This window comes from Pan paniscus, chromosome 14, assembly GCF_029289425.2.
Source record: "Pan paniscus chromosome 14, NHGRI_mPanPan1-v2.0_pri, whole genome shotgun sequence".
Lineage (NCBI taxonomy): Eukaryota > Metazoa > Chordata > Mammalia > Primates > Hominidae > Pan > Pan paniscus.
Window position 1 is genome coordinate 99,758,595 of NC_073263.2, and position 21,264 is coordinate 99,779,858.

Genomic DNA, 21,264 nt, shown 5'->3' on the forward strand with positions numbered 1-21,264 from the left:
TGCCCAGGCTTATAATCAGTAAGTAGTGATTTTCTTTTCAGTGTTACTTACTGTGATACTGTAAAATCAAACTAACAATAAGGTGCCACAACGCCATAAAAAATTAATTGGGAAGATGTTGATTCCCAAACTAAGATTTGGGCTTTGGTTTTGAACTGTTAATTTGTTCATTCATTTTAATATTTCCTTTGACTGTCTCAGATACACCAAAGCGTGGTGCATTGTGGAATGTGTGCCAGTCTCAATGCATGTAGCTCTGTAGGATGGAAAGTCAGTTATGAAGAGAGACTTCTTTTTCTTCTGTGTCCTGTTGATTAAGAAGAATCTGTATGGCCGGGCACGGTGGCTCACGCCTGTAATCCCAGCACTTTGGAAGGCCGAGGGGGTGGATCACGAGGTCAGGAGTTCAAGATGAACTTGGCCAAGATAGTGAAACCCTGTCTCTACTAAAAATAAAAAAAAAAATTAGCCGGGCGTGGTGGTGGGCGCCTGTAATCTCAGCTAGTTGGGAGGCTGAGACAGAGAATTGCTTGAACCCAGGAGGCGGAGGTTGCAGTGAGCCTAGATCGTGCCACTGCGCTCCAGCCTGGGCGACAGAGAGAGACTCCATCTCAAAAAAAAAAAATATATATATATATATATCTGTATAACTTGCATTGCCCTTTCAGGTAATTAATCACCCTTTTTTTCCAGCAGGGTTAAAGATTGTAGTATTGACTATCAGTTATTTTGTAACAAAAACTGGACCTAAAGTTCAATTCACTGTTGACTTTTTCAAGAGGAGTATTAAATTTTTACTCCCTGCCATACACGTGGAATTTCAATATAATTTTAAGCCAAATTCTTTAAAATACGTGAAACTCATAGTGCTATTACAAAATAATTAACAAAGGAAGCAAGTTTTCTCCCCCGAGCATCTTATTTCTAGATTTCTTTTTTCCTAAGCAATCTCTTGAAAAGGAATATCAATGAGCAGATTTCTCTGGGGCCATTTGAACTTCATTAAAATTTCAGAGAGGGCTTTTCAATGAGAATATATTCATGTAAGCACTGGAGAGTTTTGCATAATTTTAAAGTTGAACAGAATTGGGTACAATTAGTAATGAAAATACAGTCCATCCCAGATTCCTAGCTGATTGCCATTTTGGTTTTCCCAGCCAACACCCTTTCTACCCCACTTCCTAGCTTTATTGAGGTATATCTGGTATATAAAAAATTGTACATAACTAATGTGTACAATTTGGTGAGTTTGGATATAAGTATAAGCTGGTGTTACCATCACCCAGTCAAGGTAATAAACATATCCATCACCTCCAAAACTTTTTTGTGTCTCTTTATTGTTACTGTTTTTTAAAAAACAACAAAAAGCGCCTTTTCAAGGGAGTAGCATTTGCTCTCCTCTCTTCCCAGATGGTGTCCTCATCCTCCTTCCTCAAAGCCACCGGCTCCTCCTGGACGGGTTGGGTACTGAGATGCCCCATGAAGCCCAAGCACCATTCACGTCTAATTGAGAAGTTTGGAGAGGACAGAATTCTCACTCATCTTACAGGCTCTATTTCTTACACAAACTGGGCTGGAAGTAGAAGCTTAGCGGTCACAGTCACTGAAGAGCTTCTTAAGCTTTTTTGAGTCAGGACTTGAAGTCCTGTTTCATTATTTCATTCAAAGAAATTGATTGGCAATGGCCAGAGTTAAATTCAAAGGTGACATTAACACATTTCAGTGCCCAATAAGTGATTTTTCTGCTGGGTAGGAGTAGATAGAGATGTGATCTCAGATACGTGAAGCTGCATACAGAGGGGCCCATCCACTCCTAAACAGGTCTCCAGGGGGCTTGGTTTGATCTACTAGATTTGGTGCCTCTTAAAGGGAAGCAATACTGCTGTGGGTTGTTTGCCACTAGGGGAAGATTCATTTCTATTCCAGCCATAAATTAGACCAAAGAGAGGGATTTGGTTTATTGCTAGTGCAGAAGTTAAAAACCATCTTCCTTTCCTGAGTGGTCTCTTAATTAGATTCTTTAGTTTTTAAATGTTAACTGAAATTGCTGAAGTTTAATTCCTGAAAGGGTTTAGTTTTTAAAAAGTACCTCATTTACCATATTACTGTGTTCTGAGAAATCTACAGTAATTTTTGTGTAACTTTTTTATTCAAAGAATGGATTGTGAATTGTAAAGCCATTTAGAAAGGCGAATAAAGTCAGATCTACTTTAATTCATGTTTGTCTTACCAACTTATTGATAAGCACTTTGTGGCATGTTTATGTGAGAACAGTTGATTTTAATGAGAAAACAGATTTTCAGCTCCCATGTTCAGTGTTTCATGTGACAAAATCATACACTGCAGCAACTAAGTAATACGAAGTGAGTACTTTAATTGAAACAATTAGAGTGACACAGGAGGCATTTTCTACTTGTGTAAACGCAAAGCTTAATTTTTAAAAAGCCTCCCCCAGTTTTCCTTCCTAAAGGAAGTGGATGATCAAGCCTGAGCTAGATAGAATAGCAGATGTGTATTTCATTATTAATACAAGAGGAATCTTTTTGGGTTAATAGAACTATTCTTTAGAAGAAGAACTTGTTTTGTGTTACAAAGGTGTTACATGGTTACTTACAGTAACAATTTCGAGCAGCACAGAAAATGCAGAAATGTATCCCATTCTTCTTAGGATTTTTGAGATAAATTCTTTTTTTTATTTGGAGAGGGAGTCTCACTCTGTCACCCAGGCTGGAGTGCAGTGGTGCGATCTCGGCTCGCAGCAACCTCCGCCTCCCGGGTTCAAGCAATTCTCCTGCCTCAGCCTCCCGGGTAGCTGGGACTACAGATGCACGCCGCCACGCCACCATGCCCAGCCAACTTTTTATATTTTAGTAGAGACGAGGTTTCACTGTGTTGTCCAGGCTGGTCTTGAATTCACGAGCTCAGGCAATCTGCCCCCCTCAGCCTCCCAAAGTGTTGGGATTACAGGTGTGAGCCACTGCGCCCGGCTGAGATAAATTCTTAATTCTCACCTGTAGATCAGCAAAAATAAGCTTAGTCTTCTGATTCTTGTAACTTAAAAAAAAATTAGAGTCTATAGTTTTTGTCTAGGAAACATGGTTGTCAGTTTTCATTGTTAGAGTCTCAAAATAAGTGGTGTGTGTGTGCTTGCTTGTGTGCCTGTGTGTTTGTGTGTGAGTGTTGTGTGTGTGTGTTTACATACTATACTCCCTCCTTCTCCTCTGGGGATAATCTAAAAAGCTCAAAGTTCTTAGTCCTGGGTACTGAAACAATGCTATAAGGGAGGCATTTAGAAAAGCTTAATTTTAACCAGGTACTTACACCACAAACAGAATGACATCACTAAGCACACAGCACGTTAGTGAACAGTGGCTTTGTCAGAGCTTTCTACCCAGAGCCCTGAAATGGAACATTGTTAATTAGCTTTAAAAAATCCAGCTGTTCCTTGAGCCCATGGATTCTGCCTGTGCACTTTCTGCATACAACTGTCTACACAGAACCGAGGGCTGGAACTCCTGGGTTTAAGAAGGCAGCTGTTCCTTGGTGGGGCACAGTTGCTCACGCCTGTAATCCCAGCACTTTGGGAGGCCAAGGTGGACGGATCACCTGAGGTCAGGGGTTCAAGACCCAGCCTGGCCAACATGGTGAAACCACGTCTCTACTAAAAATACAAAAATTAACTGGGCGTGATGGCGCATGCCTGTAACCCGCATGCCTGTAATCCCAGCTATTCGGGAGGCTGAGGCAGAAGAATCACTGGAACCCAGGAGGCAGAGGTTGCAGTGAGCTGAGATCGCACCACTGCACTCCAGACTGGGTGGCGGTGAGACTCTGTCTCCAAAAAAAAAGTAGCTGTTCCTTTCTACACCTAGAAGACGATGCGTGCCATCTACCAATAGTGTCACGCCCAGGGTGTGTACTCTGTTGGTGGTGTGCAGCCTTCCACACCCCTGGCTGGGCCCACTTTGGCCCCCACATAGAGTTCTTTAACTGCCCTTTAAGAAAGTCACACTAAGCTCTAAATGACCAGGCCGGGTCACTAACGCAGACAGACACCCCAGTATGACTGGCTGGGCTATCCATCCCCGCAGCCCTGCTGGGGGAGTGGAGCTCACTGGGAGGACAGGTGGTGTGAAACAGAGAGAGCTATTTGAACTAACATGGGAGGAGGGAAGACGGAGAAGGATACAACAGACAGCTCAGGGCTCTGCTGGGATCCAGGGCAGGGGAGGAACCTTTCCCAGAGAAAGTTAGGAAGATGAGCAAAGGTTGGTAGGTTGACCCCAGCTTCCACCTTCAACGGATTCCAGGCAGTTCACGAGGAGCCAGAGTGTAGATGATGTGGATTGGGAGCCGATAAGAAAGTCCGGGCAAACAGAAACAGAGAACAGGGGCAAGATGTCCGCAGCATCCAGAAGGAGGCCTCTTCACAAAGTGAATGCCACCAAGCCACGAATGTGGTCATCAGCTTCCAGCAATCCTTGTGAAGAGCTGTGTATTGAACGCTGGACACTTGATCAGCAGTCGTATGATGAGAATAAACCAGTTCTCAGAAGAGTCGCAGATTCCTGACACTAAGACCAGAAACGCATCTCTGCCAAGGGTCCAAGAAGGAAACAAATTTTATGAACAACAACCTTCGCAGCCTCTCTCAGCATCAGAGAGGCGGGTACCTCGGACCTGTCTTCCCAAACAGGCCAATGGGTGCAACCCCGTCCAGCCCAGCAAACAGCAACTGTAATGAGAGAAATGGGCCAATGACACCTCTGTCTCATATCTGGCATGAGTAAAGGATAGATTTTGCAGTACCTAGAAAAATAGTGAACCAGTTCTCTCTGAAATATTCTGTGATTTTTGAACTCTTTCTACTGTATTTGGGTGGAATGAGATTTAATAGTGGACTCAGGGACACTGAGGGTAGAGGGAGGGGTGAGGAGATACCTCCTAGCAGTGATGTGAGCTGTTTCTCCTCGGGTAGAGGGCTTCCCCAAGGTATTTTCCTGTGGCCATAGACGTAATACAGTATCCTTTTATAGGATGGGATAGTGTCAGGAAACAAAATGTCTCATGTTTTAAGAAATCATGAGAAGCTTCAGAAATACTTTTAGATATTAATGTTAAATCTAGGATATGCTGAGTCCTTACCACACTGGATAACACATTCTTCATGGATTCTGTATTTGTGAATCCACCTACTCCCTAAAATTTGTAGTCCCCAAATCAAGCTTGTGGTGCTTTCCTGGTCATTTGTGGACCTGCCCAGGATTACAGAAAAATGTGAGTTGCCCAATGTGCACATTCTCAGCTGAACTCAAATGAGGGTCTGCCTTCTTGTCTCAGCTCTCGCGCTGGAAACAGGTGCCTTTTTGATGATCTAGTTAGTGCCGTGATTTGTTTGCGTTTTCCTGCTTTTTGTTGGTGATTTCACTGTTTAAAATGGCTCTGAAGTGTAGTGCTAGAAGCACTGTCCAGGGTTCCTGAGCACAAGAAGGCTGAGAATGTGCCTTACAGAGAAAACGGGTGTTAGGGAAGCTTCATTTAGGCATAAGTTCTAGTGCTACTTACTGGCCATTAATTCAACATTAATGAGTCAACAGTGTATATTAAATAAAGTGTCTTTTAACAGAAACACGCATTAAACAAGTTTATATTGTTCAGTTGATGAGAATATGACAGAAGATCTCAGAATCTAATCTTGTATTTCTCCTAGACGCAACAGTTCAGTGTTCCCTAGTTCAGTGGTGACCATGTAGAGTGCAACTACAGCAAATAATGAGAATCGACTGTATTTCAACTAAATGAGCACCCATGGGTGCTCATTTAGACGAATAGGAATTTTCAGGTATCTTTTGTGATGCTTTAATTGAAATATTTTACTGTTACAACTTTGCCTTTGGAAATATTGCAAGTATAGCTCCTTGTTAATGTACTTGGTGAACTTTTTTGGGAACATAAAATTTTTAATGATATGATACTTCTTTTATGTGACATGGTAAGAACTTAAACTCTTGTAAGCTAGACGCTTTTTTGCAAGAGTCTTACAGCCCATTACTGAGGGAAGAGGTCTGATTTTTGCTTGAGGAATACATCATTAAAAAGAACTTCTGGTCTGCTTACTGTTTTACTTTTTCCTTGTGGCAACAGAGATATTTTGGCAGAAGTCTTGTGTTTCCCCACCATGTTCTCCACCCAGCTAATGGCCCATTGATGACACAGAAATTGTTTGGCTATTGGAATGATTAATGTCACTCAGGCCTATGTCTCGGGGAGGCAGGAAGGTAACCAGATGTACATCTCCCAAAGAAATATCACACAGGCCTTGTGTTTACACCTGTCTTTGAGCATTATAGAAGAAAAAAGACAGACAGAAACCTGAGGCCATACCGTTTCTTAGTGATGGTTCCCCGTGGTGGTATTGACAACATGAAATTCCAGGGGCAAATGAACAGTCTGGTTACCCACCTCTCTCCCTTCAGTTACATATGCGATGTTTGACAGCTCCTTCCCCAAATTTCTTTTGGAAATCTTCAAAATTCATCAGGGTTTAGATTGTTGACCTGTTTTGAAAACCTAATTTTTAAGTTTTCAATCTTTTAAGCCTTTGAAAGGATAGGCATTTAATAAAAGAGAAAATAGATGATTTTATATGTATGAGAAAATACATCGCTTTAAATTTACTCGTGAGATTCACCAATGATTTCTGAACACCAAACATTGGGGTGGCCCAGTGACTTAATCGGAGGAACACAGACACTTTGAAAAGAAATGTGGGATTTAAAAACCTGCAAAACTGAGTCTGTCATTCTTTAAAATGCCATCTCAAGTCACAAAATAATGATGTTAAAATCTGAAACCGTATGTGTTTTGAATGGTTTAGGTTCTAAAGAAAGGTACAATAATGCCAGTCTTTTGGGTTTGTACATGATTTGTTTCTTTCTCACATAATCTGTCAAAACTTTAAATTGTGAAATATGGCATATTTACAAAAGAGGCTATAAAAAGTGTAAGTATAGTTTAACAAATAAAAATATGAGGGCCGGGCACGGTGGCTCACACTTATAATCCCAGCACTTTGGGAGGCCGAGGCGGGTGGATCACGAGGTCAAGAGTTTGAGACCAGCATGGCTAACATGGTGAAACCCCATCTCTGCTAAAAATACAAAAATTAGCTGGGCATGGTGGCAGGTGCCTGTAATCCCAGCTACTTGGGAGGCTGAGGCAGGAGAATCGCTTGAACCCGAGAGGCAGAGGTTGCAGTGAGCCGAGATCGCACCACTGCACTCTAGCCTGGGTGACAGAGCAAGACTCTGTCTCAAAAAAAAAAAGAAAAGGAAAAAGAAAAAAATATATAACACTACCAGTATGGGCCACTCTCTGAAGACTTTAACCCCCATCCCTTAAGAAGTAATCCCAGCCTAAATTCTGTATTGGTCACTCATCTGCCTCTTTTTATAGTTTAACACATGTGTGTAATTCTAAACCACTGCATGATTTGGTTTGTAAATTACTGGTTCAGTGCCTGTCTTCCCCACTTAGCCGTAAGGAGAGGGATTGTGTGGCCCCGGTCTTTGATCTGTCCTAGGCTCGAGCACAGTGCTTGGCACATAGCAGGGACTTCATAGATGTTTATGAACTTGTGAATACATAAATATGTTTATTCTTAGAAAAATGATGATTTCTAATGTATGAATAAGGCACATACATGTGTGTACATTTGAATCATAAAGAATATTAAATCTTATTCTTGAACCATGAAGTGAAGTGGACAGCTGTTAGAACTGGAAGACCTGGGTGCCCATTTCTCAAAGAAAGAAATGAGGCTCAAACAGGTGCTTTGTCCAACGTCATTCAGTTAGACGGTGGCTAAGGTGGGGCCACAGTTCATATCTTCTGCCTTCTTGTCTAGGATTCTAGGCCATGTGCACTCTCAGGATGGTTTTATGCAAGAGATATAGACGACTTTATTTGCTTAATAGAAAGTCCCCACTGGGGGCCGGGCATGGTATTCTTACGCCTGTAATCCCAGCACTTTGGGAGGCTGAGGCGGGTGGATCACTTGAGGTCAGGAATTTGAGGCCAGCCTGGCCAACATGGTGAAACCGTGTTTTGCCAACATGGTGAAACCCCATCTCTACTAAAAATACAAAAATTAGCTGGGCATGGTGGCGCACACCTGTAATCCCAGCTACTTGGGAGGCTGAGGCAGGAGAATGGCTTGAACCCGGGAGGTGGAGGTTGCAGTAAGCTGAGATCACGCCATTGCACTCCAGCCTGAGTGACAGAGTGAGACTCCATCTCAAAAAAAAAAAAGAAAAAAAAGTCCCCATTAGGGAAGAGGGAGGACAAACAACTACCAAAGCCCTCCAGCATCACCTGTTGGCATCACGCAATTTGATAAAGTCCATGATAAACCATAAAAAGATAGCAGATTGGATAGTAATATAGCTAATTATATGTATGTATGTATGTATGTATGTATGTATGTATGTATGTATTTTGAGATGGTGTCTCATTCACTCTGTTGCCCAGGGTGTGCAGTGGCGCAATCTTGGCTCAATGCAGTCTCCGCCTCCTGGGTTCAAGCGATTCTCCTGCGTCAGCCTCCTGAAGAGCTGGGATTGCAGGATCCTGCCACCATGCCCGGCTATTTTTTGTATTTTTAGTAGAGACAGGGTTTCACTATGTTGGCCAACCTGGTCTCAAACTCCTGACTTCAAGTGATCTGCCCTCTTCGGCCTCCCAAAGTGCTGGGATTACAGGCGTGAGCCACCGTGCCCACCTATATATGTATTTAACAACAATGTTAATAATATGTATTGTATTAGCATATCAGGAGATTAGAGTTATAATGACTTTATTATCAGATGAATTTTTCAAAATGCCCATTTGCATTTTGACTGTTCAGATTTCCTGACTATTCAATGTGAGACTCATAAGACTAAAAGAAAATCAGTGCATGTGATGTGACTCAATAACTTAAGACTTCAGCGTGGCTCTTATCAGGTTCACATTCATGTTCTTGGGTAGGTTCAATAGAGCGTTCATTACCTGAATATTTTCATTTATTAAAATTAAAACCCACCCCAACACAGAGTGAAGATGACTTTTTCACATTACTTTGACTCGTACCTCAAAGACAAGCCAACAATGGCCCAGCTAATGGACAGGAGTGCCCTGGTGGCAGATGGTCTGGCTTGACCCTCATGGATGCTACCAGATGCTGAGATTTCCTCTCACAGGCTGCTGTAGAATGTGCCCTCCAAAATGCCAGGCATCTCTGTACTGTGTTCTTTAAACATTTATTGAAGACCTTTGTCTTTAATACCCACCCACTTAGTTGCCTGTGCCTTCCCAGGACCTGAAATTGGATGTAAGTCAATGTCAAAGAAAGTGTCCAGTGTTGTTCTTTAAGGAAGATTATCTATCATCCTGCTCTAACACTCAAGTCAGCGACCCAGTGAGCCCCGGTGATCATGTATACTTCAGAGGAAAATATATCTGCCTCAGATTCTCAGGGTGTTATTTTTAGAAAAATACTTCCAAATTGTTTGACACCAACATTTTTCAACTTGATTTTGGCAAGCATAGGCCCCTGAGATTTTAAAGTAGCTTTTATCAAAACAAAACTAGCTACTTAGCTATGACTGCGTAGAATTCCAAAGGTTGGAGAGAACCCTGGTGGCACCCATACTCAAAGTAGCGAGTGTGGTGCATTAATAGCTGTATGTTGATTTAGTCTGCGACGAAAGCAATGTTCAAGCCAAGTTTGTCCAGCAAGGAAAAATGTTAAGTTTCTGATCTTTAAAAAGGGTGTTGAGGGAGATGAAAATTAATCTGAAGCATTAAGGAATGCTTTTGAATGCTTGTTGGCAAGTAGTCCTGAGTTTAGCCTTTTATTTCTCTTAACCCACTGCTGGGGCTGCAGAAGATGATGCCAGTGATTGGTAATAAAAGTCTCAGTAGCTGCCATTGACTGAGTGCTGTTGCAGAGGATTTTCCTGATGCTCTTGCAGGAAATGCCCATAGCAACCGCATGAGTCAGATATCCCAATCTGGCTTATCAGTGAAGAAACTGAGACTCAGATCAAAGACTTTGATGTGAGACAAAAACTGGATTTGGACCCTGCCTGCCTCTGCCACTTTTAAACTGTGGCCTGGGTTTCACCATTTGTGAAATGAGGATGATGGTCTCCACCTCAAAAGGTGGTTGTGAGGATTAAGCGAGATGATGTATTTATAACAACACATCACTTACAAAGTAGGAAGTGTAGACTGCCGTGGGCTTTGCTGCGTTCATCCAAGGTTGCACCGCTAAGTCATCGTTGAGCTCGGTTTCCAGCCCAGATGTTTCCAGCCAGATGTGCTCTGCTCTTGGCCTTTTATTTTATAGTTGCTGCATCAGTTCATAGCAAACATTTCATGGAAACTGGGCCATGTGGTTAGTTTTAGGTTTGCTGTAATGAAGAGAGCCCTGGGTGGAGGCAGAATTTATGGGTTTGAGGTCAGAATCCACTGTCTTGTTTGTGTGTGTATGACAGTTTTCATGCATGCTTTCCATGTGGGGTTTGGAACAAATTGATGGGCAGTTTTGGCTCTTCATAACACAAAGTGGGGCTCATCGCATAGTTATATACAGCTTTGAAAATACCACTCTGTACTTCTGATGCGTGTGATCATTTCAGGGTTCTGAGACCACCCCAACTCATTTGCCCATCATTATGGGACCTCTGAGTTTCCGGGCAAAGTGATAATCTGAGCGGGCAGTCGGTAGTGTGTGGGTGTCCCTGAAAAGCACTAAGTGTTCTCCTCACTTGTTCCCAAATACTCATCTCATAATGATGCACTAATACATGCCATTATTGGTGTTTGTGTCATTTTTGGATTTTGAGGTTGAAGTTGAAGAGAGATGACAGTTTAATTCTTAGCTCCGCTCTTAAAAACTGTGGGATTCTGAACAAATTTCTTAACTTTAGTGAGTGCCAGTTATATCATCTGTAAAGTGTGGATGAGAATAGTATCTCTCTCCTTGTGTGTTAATAATGGTGCCTGCAAAATGACTAGATAACACATGTAAAATGATCAGACAGTTTTGGGCATCTAGTAGGTGCTCAATAAAAAGTGGGTATTCTATCCCAGTGATCATGAGCACGAAGAATTGTGTCTGTTGTATTTGTGGAGCGTCTACTGATGAGAAGTGTATCCTTCTGCCTGTGTTGCTGTAAGTGCAGAATGTGATTTAAGCCAAATGCATGGCGGTGTAGCCTGGCCAGCTGTTTACACATTCAGATTCAGCCTCAGCAGAAATAGCCTAGCCATGAATTCACAAGAAACTGCTGAGAATTCAGGATCTGAGCTCACTGCTGGGATTAATTTCTTTTCAACAGACTGACTGTCTAGAGAATGTCCATGATGCTATAAATGAAAACATATGTTAGTATAACCGATGGCAGTGGGGGAATGGGAAAGCAATGATGGGATATTCAGGAACCATTTCATGGAGAAGAACCACTAGCTTGGCTGTAGCTGGGGCAAAGAAAGAGACATATTTACTACAAGATCCTTTTGTGGCATCTTCCTTTTTTTTTTTTTTAAAGGTTATTTTGCATTGAAAAACAAAGGAAGAATTTTTTACTTGTAGGAGCAATTTATGAAACAATGAACTTCCATAACCTGAGAATGTGGCTTCATTTGAGAAATGAGATTTTGGGTAAAACAACAGTAGGGAGGGAGGTCTCTTTTTAGGGCCCCTTTGGCCACCTTCAGATAAGCTCAATGAATAGCCAAGACAAAAAAATTGTAGGCAGTGTTGTTAAACTGGCATTTTTCTTGTAAATGTAAAAGTGGTTGCTGTGGCCGGGTGCGGTGGCTCATGCCTGTAATCCCAGCACTTTGGGAGGTGGAGGCGGGCGGATCACAAGGTCAGGAGATCGAGACCATCCTGGCTAACATGGTGAAACCCCGTCTCTACTAAAAATAGAAAAAAAAATAGCCGGGCATGGTGGCAGGCGCCTGTAGTCCCAGCTACTCGGGAGGCTGAGGCAGGAGAATGGCGTGAACCCGGGAGGCGAAGCTTGCAGTGAGCCGAGATTGCGCCACTGCACTCAAGCCTGGGCAACAGAGTGAGACTCCGTCTCAAAAAAAAAAACAAAACCAAAAACTAGTGGTTGCTGTGTTGTAAAATACAGTGTTTTGCCGATACCTTAAAATATTATGAAACAATGCTCTTTTTAATTGTATTTGCCTTCATGGGTTGGTTTTGAAAGATGTTAGTAATATGAATAAGATGGAAAATATATTTTGTTTGTCTTTTTTATAGTTCCCCTACCTAGCAGATTTAAAAGTTAGCAAAGGGTAAGATCATACCTTCAACTTTCTTAATAAAACAAAGACCTTTTTGGAAATCTGATTCCTAGCTCATGACTGTGCTTGACCTTTGTGGATTTCTTATACTGTATGTCAGGCAGAGCTCATGTGGAAGTTCTGTTATGACTGCAAGAAAAGGAAGCGTAGTAGAAACATGTAGCTGGAACTGTAGGCCATTGTGTGCGCAGTCAGCCTCCCTTCCCAGCCCCCAAATCCAGAACAATCTGTCTGAACATTAGAAACACCAGTAAACGTTAAAGCAACAACCCTTCTGGTGGGCCATTTGGCAACTGGTCAAAAATCTTAAGAATGTGCACAGCTTTGTTCCAGCAGGTTCGCTTCTAGGAGGTGCTCTTACAGAGCTGGTAGAAATGAAATGCCCGTGCAAAGATGTTCGTGAAAGTGTGGTTAATGATCAAAGAAAATCATAGGTCCACTAAGTTACGGTTCGTCATTCTATACAGGTATTAAAATGTTGATAAACATTTGTTAGGAATGAAAGTGAATAGGGACGTTGTGCTATATTTTAGGTAATGAATCAGTATTTAAAATTGGAGGTTTTTAAAAAAGTTATCAATTCTGAATTCATGAAATTAAGTGAGGTCTGTGAAATATATGTGCGATGGGGAGAAGAATGGTGGTTATCAGAGGCAGGGGAGAGGGGAAAGTGGGAGTCGTTTAATGGATACACAGTTAGTTTTGCCAGATGAGAATGTTCTAGAGAGGATGGTGGTGATGGCTGCACCACTATGACAAGTGTGCTTACTGCTATTGGTCTGTACCTTTAAAAATGATAAATTTTTGTGTTATGTGCATCTTACCACTTTTTTTTTTTTCTTTTTTTTTTGGAGACAGAGTCTCACTCTGTCACCCAGGCTGGAGTGCAGTGGCGTGATCTCAGTTCACTGCAACCTCCACCTCCCAGGTTCAAGTGATTCTTGTGCCTCAGCCTCCCGAGCAGCTGGGATTACAGGCATATGCTACCATGCCTGGCTAATTTTTGTATTTTCAGTAGAGATGAGATTTCACAGTGTTGGCCAGGCTGGTCTCAAACTCCTGGCCTCAAGTGATCCACCCGCCTCAGCCTCCCAAAGTGCTGGGATTACAGGCATGAGCCACCACACTTGGCCTTACTACAATTTTTTTTTACAAGGAACAATAATAAAAAGAATGATAAATAATAACAATAATTTTCAAAGTATATATGTGGGTATATATATGTATATATGTGGATATATATATATATCAAAAGATTTCCCTTCTGAAGGAAAGTTTGGTTTTATTTATAATTATTTCAGTATACTTCTCTAAAAGATCAAGCGTTCTTCAACATAATCACTATTCCCTCGTCACACTTCAGATATTAAAATTTTCCAAATATCATTGAATACAAAGGAAAACTTTGTGATTAAAAAACACAGCATTTTAATCAACTTAACTCAAGCTTTTTTGGAGATGGACTCATCTGTGTATTTAAAACAACACTAGTCTTGGCAGTGTCAATAATCTGGTACGATGGAAATGTGTTCTGGAAGCTTTTGGACCTGGTAGGATTTTATGAAGGGAGAGAGGGAATGTGATAGGATTTGCTAATCTTTCTCACTGACACGTCTAATTTTGTCAAAAATACACATTCTTCTTTTCCTCGTCTGTTTTGTTACCTTCTCCTCATTCTGTACGCCCTTCTTTCTGCACTATCTATTATACATCTGTTTGAATCCCTCTTTAAGAAGTAGAACCCTGAGGCTGGGTGCAGTGGCTCATGTCTGTAACCCCAGCACTTTGGGATGCCAAGGCGGGTGGATAACAAGGTCAGGAGTTTAAGACCAGCCTGACCAACATGGTGAAACCTGTCTATACTAAAGATACAAAAATTAGCTAGGCGTGGTGGCATGTGCCTGTAATCCTAGCTACTTGGGAGGCTGAGGCAGGAGAATCACTTGAATCCTGGAGGCGGAGGTTGTAGTGAGCCGAGATTGCACCACTGCACTCCAGCCTGGATGACGGAGCAAGACTCCATCTTGAGGGGGAAAAGAAAAAAAAAGTAGGACCCTCATTGATGTGTGGCTACAGTGGAGATATCCAAGCTAAAACTTCTGATCTATTTGCTACTATGTTTTATGTTGAAAACAATGCATAGATGTGAAGTCACACGTGTGTTAAATAGCTTGATGTAGCCATTCCACAGCGTGTACATCTATCAAAACATCATGTCGTACACCATTGATATATATAATTTTTTTTTTTGAGGTGGAGTCTCGCTCTGTTGCCCAGGCTAGAGTGCAGTGGCACGATCTTGGCTCACTGCAAGCTCTGCCTCCTGGGTTCACGCCATTCTCCTGCCTCAGCCTCCCGAGTAGCTGAGGCACCCGCCACCATGCCTGGCTAATTTTTTTGTATTTTTAGTAGAGATGGGGTTTCACCATGTTAGCCAGGATGGTCTCAATCTCCTGACCTCATGATCCACCCGCCTCAGCCTCCCAAAGTGCTGGGGTTACAGGCATGAGCCACCACACCCGGCCTGTAATTTTTACTTGTCAATTTAAAAAGTAAACTTAAAGAAAAAACATAAATAGAACATGAGAAGGACAGGTCATGAAACCTTTCCAGACTCCCTGTACTTTTAACTCTGAAGAATATTTAGAGTTTATGCAATCACTGCCTGGTATAGAGTTGTATCAACATGTCCTGGTAATACACCAGACCACGTGAGCATCGTGTTTGCTAATTTGTGACCTTGAATAGGTATTGTTTAATTTGATAAAGTTTCCAGGAGTACAGATTGAGGTAAAAGATCTGAATAGTGGCAAAGATGATGGGAAAAATCAGTTGGGTGCTGTCACTCATGCTTGTGATCACAGCACTTTGGGAGGCCGAGGTTGGAGGATCTCTTGAGGCCAGGAGATCAAGAGCAACCTGGGCAACATAGCGAGACTACATCTCTATTGTGGGGAAAAAAAAAGCCAAGGTCAACTGTTCACTGTTTTCTGAGGCTCTTTCATCCTCTGCCTGACATCTAATTTCTTACCCTCTTGATGAGATGACAAATTCTAGATCAGGCAACCCAGGATTGCTGTCATCTGGTAGGATCCTTCATATGTATTTATGTGATTTTATTTGGTAATTGAATTTGAGAATTTAAAATGCTCTTGATTTCAGATTTACCTAAAAAATCATCAGGGCTGGGCCTGGTGGCTCACGCCTGTAATCCCAGCACTTTGGGAGGCTGAGGCGGGAGGATTGCTTGAGCTCAGGTGTTTGAGACCAGCCTGGGCAACATAGTGAGACCCTGTCTGTCTCTACAAAAAATAAAAAAAAATCTGAGTGTGGTAGGACGTGCCTATAGACACAGCTACTCCAGAGGCTGAGGTGGGAGGATTGCTCGAGCCTGGGAGGTCGAGGCTGCAGTGAGCCATGGTTGTGACACTGCATGCCACTGTCACCCCTGGGCAACAGAGCGAGAACCTGTCTCAAAAAATAGATAGGTATATTTTTATATTCTCTCTCTATGTGTATATATAGAGTATATATATAATACTCTCTATATAGAGTGTACATATCTATAAAGTATGTATATATACACACATATATACGTGTGTGTGTGTGTATCAGCAGCTTGCATTTACTAGTTTTTAAGTGAGCCTTAGAAATGTCCTCAGGTGGCTCCCAGCATGTCACTCGGGGCTTAAGTGCAGCCTGTCTTACTGCTCATATGTCCCTGTGTTGGGCCTCCCTCAGGCTTGGCTCCAGAGGTTTCACCGTGAGCAGGGGACCAGTGTTTTGCCCCCCGGGTTTCCTGGCTGGTGAGCTGGCACCATCTTCACAGAGGCTTATAGTGTTTGATTATAAAAATGGCAGTGTTCAATTTTTAAAATGCATATTCCAAGTTGTCTTTTTTCCTAAATATTCCTAATAACATTTGATTTCTTTTTCCAAGATGGTTGCTTGGAGCTTGACTTATTGCATGCTTGAGAGAAAAAGAAGGGGACAGAGGTTGTTGGAGTAAGTCAGGTGGAGCTTGGCTTAAACATCAGGATCCAAGATTCAGGTCGGATGAAGGGAAGGTGGCCTGTAGAATATTCACGGTGCTTGAGAAATGGGAAATTTAAAGATACCTGAAAAGTGTGTGTGTGTGTGTGTATTGAGAAGACCTTGGGGCAGTTACCCTCTGAGCCTCAGTTTCCATGTTGATAAAACAAGGGAATCAGAATAATTGATTCTTCAAAGTTCTTTCCTTCTTTAACCCACTGGGGCTCTGGACCATATTAAATGTGTAAAAATTGCATCTGCTAGGTGGGCGGCCCATTTCAAGGAAAATTCTAGAATAAGTAAGCCTTACATTGGGTAAATACAAGTTTTAAAAAAGCACACACACACGCCCCTCATCAAGTTTCCTAATACAAGTTTTACTTCACAGTCTGCTTATAATTCTAGGTAGGCGCTGAACAGCATGAAGAAGGTATTATGTATTCGAGTTTTGTTGTATTTAGTAACCCATTGCTCATCTGACTGTAAAGTCTGTCTTATATTTCAAGGTGTTACTAATCATGGGTTCACACACCCCTCTCTTGCCTATTGATAGGTGAAACACTGCTTCATTTAACATTTTTCTTTGTTGTTCTTCAGTTTATTCCATTTTGGTGTAGTCAGCTTCATCCTCACTGAGTTTAGCCTTTGCAGATATCCATTCCTCCCTGGTTACCTCTGCAGCATCTGAAAGACCCAGTCAGTGATACACAGAGGTCTGGAACTCAATCCAGCTCAACTCTGGGCCTGTGAAAGCAAAACAATGGGGACAAATCCAGCTGGCCCACGAGCACTTGCTTTATAAAGCTGCCCACACACTCTTCACTCTACCTGCTTTTTGGTCCCCTGTTTTTAGAGTTCCCTGATGCTTTAGCTAGAGGGGCTTTTTCATGTTGTTTCAAGGCTGTGAGTTCTAACACGTAAGCTGCGTTCTGGCTTTAGCCACTCTGTCCTGCCAAGAAGCTGACCACTGTTTGAAATCAACTTCTCATCTGCTTCTCGTCAGGTTTTCCAGAGCCCAGAGAACAGTGTTGAGTCAGGCCACAGATAGGCTACAAAGGCCAGGACACAATTCCAAATCCCAGGGGGCTGGAGAGAGTCAGGGCCTTCAGTGTCAATCAGTTAAACACCGAGGCAGGAGGAAGGGACACTGGGAGACTTGCAGGATCCTGGACTTGTGTTCACATTTAATCCTGCTCTGTGTAGGGGTGTGTATTAGGACTGCAGGATGGACAGGTGTGACAGCTCTATGGGAGGAAGGGGAAACTCTGGTGTCCGCATCCTATGGGAATGCACAGTGCATTGCTGCGTGGTGACAGCTGTTGATGGGGCACGCTGCTCATGCAGACACTGGAAGGAACCACTGCTGTGGTCCCATGCTTTGCTTTTCTAGGTGAGGCCTGAGGCAGCGAGAGAGGAGATGCCCGGGCCAGGCTCCCGCAGAGAAGTGCTGGCAGAGCTCATGTGTGGGCGACCCCTGGCCCCGAGCTGTGGGTGACTACAACAACTGGGGATTTGTCAGGACCTGGCCCATCCTTGGGGGAAAGAGTGTTGCCTTCCAGAAGGACATCTGGGTGTCTGTTCACCTTGACCTCCCATTGGATGCAACCTTTTGGTCCATAGCATCTTACTCCCCTCCTCTCTTCGTTGACCAGATCACATTCCTCTCTTTAGATTTCAGCCCACCGGTATGCATGTCTGTGTACTTTTTTTTTTTTTTTTTTTGCCTAGAAAGTTTGCTTTGGGCTTTGAATACAATGGGAAGGGTGGATAAATTATGTGTGGGAAGGAATTTATGGTGTCATAGGAAGAACATTGACTGATGTTTGTAAAAATATGGGAGTTTGTAACATAGATGATATCTTTTTGATACATGTAACATGCTGTGTAGGTGTGGAGGAAAAGCAAGAGAAAGAAGCAGGGCATGCTTCGAATTTCTCTGTACAGATGATTCCTGTTAGTGCGTTTTGCGTTACAGCCAACACTCTCCTGAGCTAATAGAGCGAGAACTCACTGTTACTATGGGGAGGGCATCAAGCCATTCATGAGGGATCCACTCCCATGACCCAGACACCTCTCACTAGGCTCCGTCTCCAACTCTGGGGTCACATTTCAGCATGAGATCTGGAGGGGACACCCAATTCCTTTAACTGCCCTCCTTGTGCTAGTTTTGCTTCCTATAGGTTGATACTGTACCCACCCCCGCCCCCCCCCCCAACTTTTTTTTTTTGAGATAGAGTCTTACTCTGTCACCCAGGCTGGAGTGCAGTGGTGTGATCTCAGCTCACTGCAACCTCCACCTCCCGGGGTCACGTGATTCTCCAGCTTCAACCTCCCAAGTAGCTGGGACTGCAGGTGTGTGCTACCGCGCCCTGCTAATTTTTTTTTTTTTTTTTTTAAAGAAACATGGTTTTACCATGTTGTGTAGGCTGGTCTTGAACTCTGGAGCTCAAAGAGATCCACCTGCCTTAGCCTCCCAAAGTGCTGGGATTACAGGCATGAGCCACTATGCCTGGCAATACTGCATTCTTTTATTTGCCGACTTTTCTTCTTCCTCCAGGCTCCAGACATGTAATGTACAACACCCTCAGCTGGTTTTTGGGACACTTAAGTGGCTGGAGGGCAGCCTGTGAATATGGTTTTTCTCTGTGTTGGGTGAGGTGATCATGTGTTTTTCTATTGAAGATCATGGAAAGCTGAGGTCATGGAGGAGACTCGCAAAGACTGGCAGTTAAAATGGACAGAAATGAAAAGATCGCATTACAGGTTTCACAGAAACTGGTTATTCCAGGCATATGTTAATGAAATCCACGCATTTTGTGTTTATTGGAATACCGAATGGTCATATTCACTAGCATTGAATTAATGTGTTAAAGTGAGGTTTTGATGACATTAGTTGCACATGACTTTTAGTTGAAAATTTTTTTCAAGAAGTAAAATTAAAGCAATGGAAATACAGCCAGTAATCTGTCAGGCCTGATCTCTGTCAGACCCGAAGTTAACTTACCAGATCATTCAAATTACTGTTCATTACAGTGTGGAGGTATCGGGCCTGTTTTGGAGAAGCTAAGTATTACAGTGGCCTAGTATAAATGTTGACTATAACATTTATAAAGAGGAGTTAGCAAGTCATTTTACTAAGTCTCTGCCCCTTTTACAGTGTCACTTTCCTAATACAGTTTCATCTTAAACATTATTATTATTATTATTATTATTGTTTTTTGGGACAGAGCTTTGCTCTTGTTGCCCAGGCTGGAGTGCAATGGTGTGATCTCGGCTCACCGCAACCTCCACCTCCCGGTTTCAAGCGATTCTCCTGCCTCAGCCTCCTGAGTAGCTGGGATTACATGCTGCGCCACCATGCCTGGCTAATTTTTGTACTTTTAGTAGAGATGGGGTTTCTCTATGTTGGTCAGGCTGGTCTCAAACTCCTGACCTCAGGTTATCTGCCCGGCTCGGCCTCCCAAAGTGCTGAGATTACAGGCATGAGCCACCACGCCCAGCCACATTACTTTTATTTATAATGTTTATGTTTAGAAAGAATCCCTATGCTTATATTTAGAAAGCTAGGAAGGTGGAATGGGAATAATTGTATTCATAATGTTTTATTTCTGTTATTAAAAAACTTGAAATGTGAGAAAATATTTGTCATTACTCTTGTATCATCTTTTGTACTCGGCTCTATTTTCAAGACTGTTCTCAAAAGAGAAAAAAGTTTATGCTCGCTATTGAAAATTTGTAAAATAACGAACATAATGAAGAAAATAAAAATCATCCATGATCCAGTATGCAATTTCAATACACAGTTTTTCAATTAGCAATTGCTCTTTGAAGCAATCTCTTCTAAGGAAATAGGTAGATCTGTGTGCAAAAATGTAGCCCAGTAGATGTTTAATAGTAGGTTATTGAGTAAACCATGGTATACCCATCAAGTAATATGTTCTCTGAATATTAAATGATATTTATCTTCTTAGAATTGATCTCATGTTTGTGAATCTTAACCTTTTATATTGTGACATCCTTCAATTGATTTTCCTTTTCCCATTTATTTTTAGGGCTTCCCCCCTCCAACGACATTTTATTAGTTTTTCCAGCTAGTTTGGAAATACAATGACTTGTTATAACCGTTGGAGCATCCTTGATTCTAACTTTTACTAAGTTACTAATTGACTGGTGGCCTTGCGCAAATCACCTTCCATTGTCATTGAATAAGTCACCATTCATTGAGCCCCAAGCACTGGGCAAAAGTGTGTTAGGCAGAGGGCACAAGGCAGGCATAGCCAGACTCCCACAGAGCTTTGGGTCATCTACCTCTGCCCTAATGTGCTAACCTGCAAAACGGTGCTAATAATATCTACCTCATTTCCCACAAGCTATTTAGAGATTAGCTGGGGAGATGCTCTTGGCAGTATGGCCATACCTCCTCCCTCAGGGCCCCCAATCCTCAGTTTCTCTTTCTGTAGTTTGTTAACCTCGGTCAACTGTGGTTCAAAAATGTTAAAGGGAAAATTCCAGAACTAAGCAATTCCTAGGTTTTAAATTGCATGCCATTCTGAGCAGCGTGATGGACTCTCATGCCATCTCACTTCGTCCCGCCAGGGACACGAATCCTCCTTTTGTTCAGTGGATCCATGCTGTCCGTGCTCCCCGTCCGCCAGTCACTCAGGAGCTGCCTTGGTGCTCAGACCGACTGTCGTGGCACCACAGGGCTTGTGTTCAAGTCACCCTTATTTGACTCTTGTGCCCCAAGGCACAAGAGTAGTGATGCTGGCAATCTGGATATGCCAAAGAGAAGCCATGAAGTCCTTCCTTTAAGTGAAAAAGCAGAAGTTCTCTACTTAATAAGGAAAAGAAAAGCTCAAATACCAAGGTTGC

The 21,264-nt window shown here is 42.5% G+C and overlaps 1 protein-coding gene across 9 annotated transcripts in view; it reads left to right on the forward strand.

Annotated features, from left to right (window-relative positions):
* Positions 1–21,264, forward strand: part of FARP1 (FERM, ARH/RhoGEF and pleckstrin domain protein 1) — a 311,897-nt gene that overhangs the window by 101,516 nt on the left and 189,117 nt on the right. For 2 of the 9 annotated variants that reach the window (XM_063595981.1, XM_034936877.3), the window contains exon 3: positions 1,411–2,214. The exons of the other annotated variants lie outside the window; for them this stretch is intronic. In XM_063595981.1, the coding sequence (XP_063452051.1) occupies positions 1,411–1,629 (219 nt within the window). In that variant the 3' untranslated portion in view covers positions 1,630–2,214. Of the gene's footprint in view, positions 1–1,410; positions 2,215–21,264 lie in introns of those variants that run through there. 9 annotated transcript variants of the gene reach the window in all.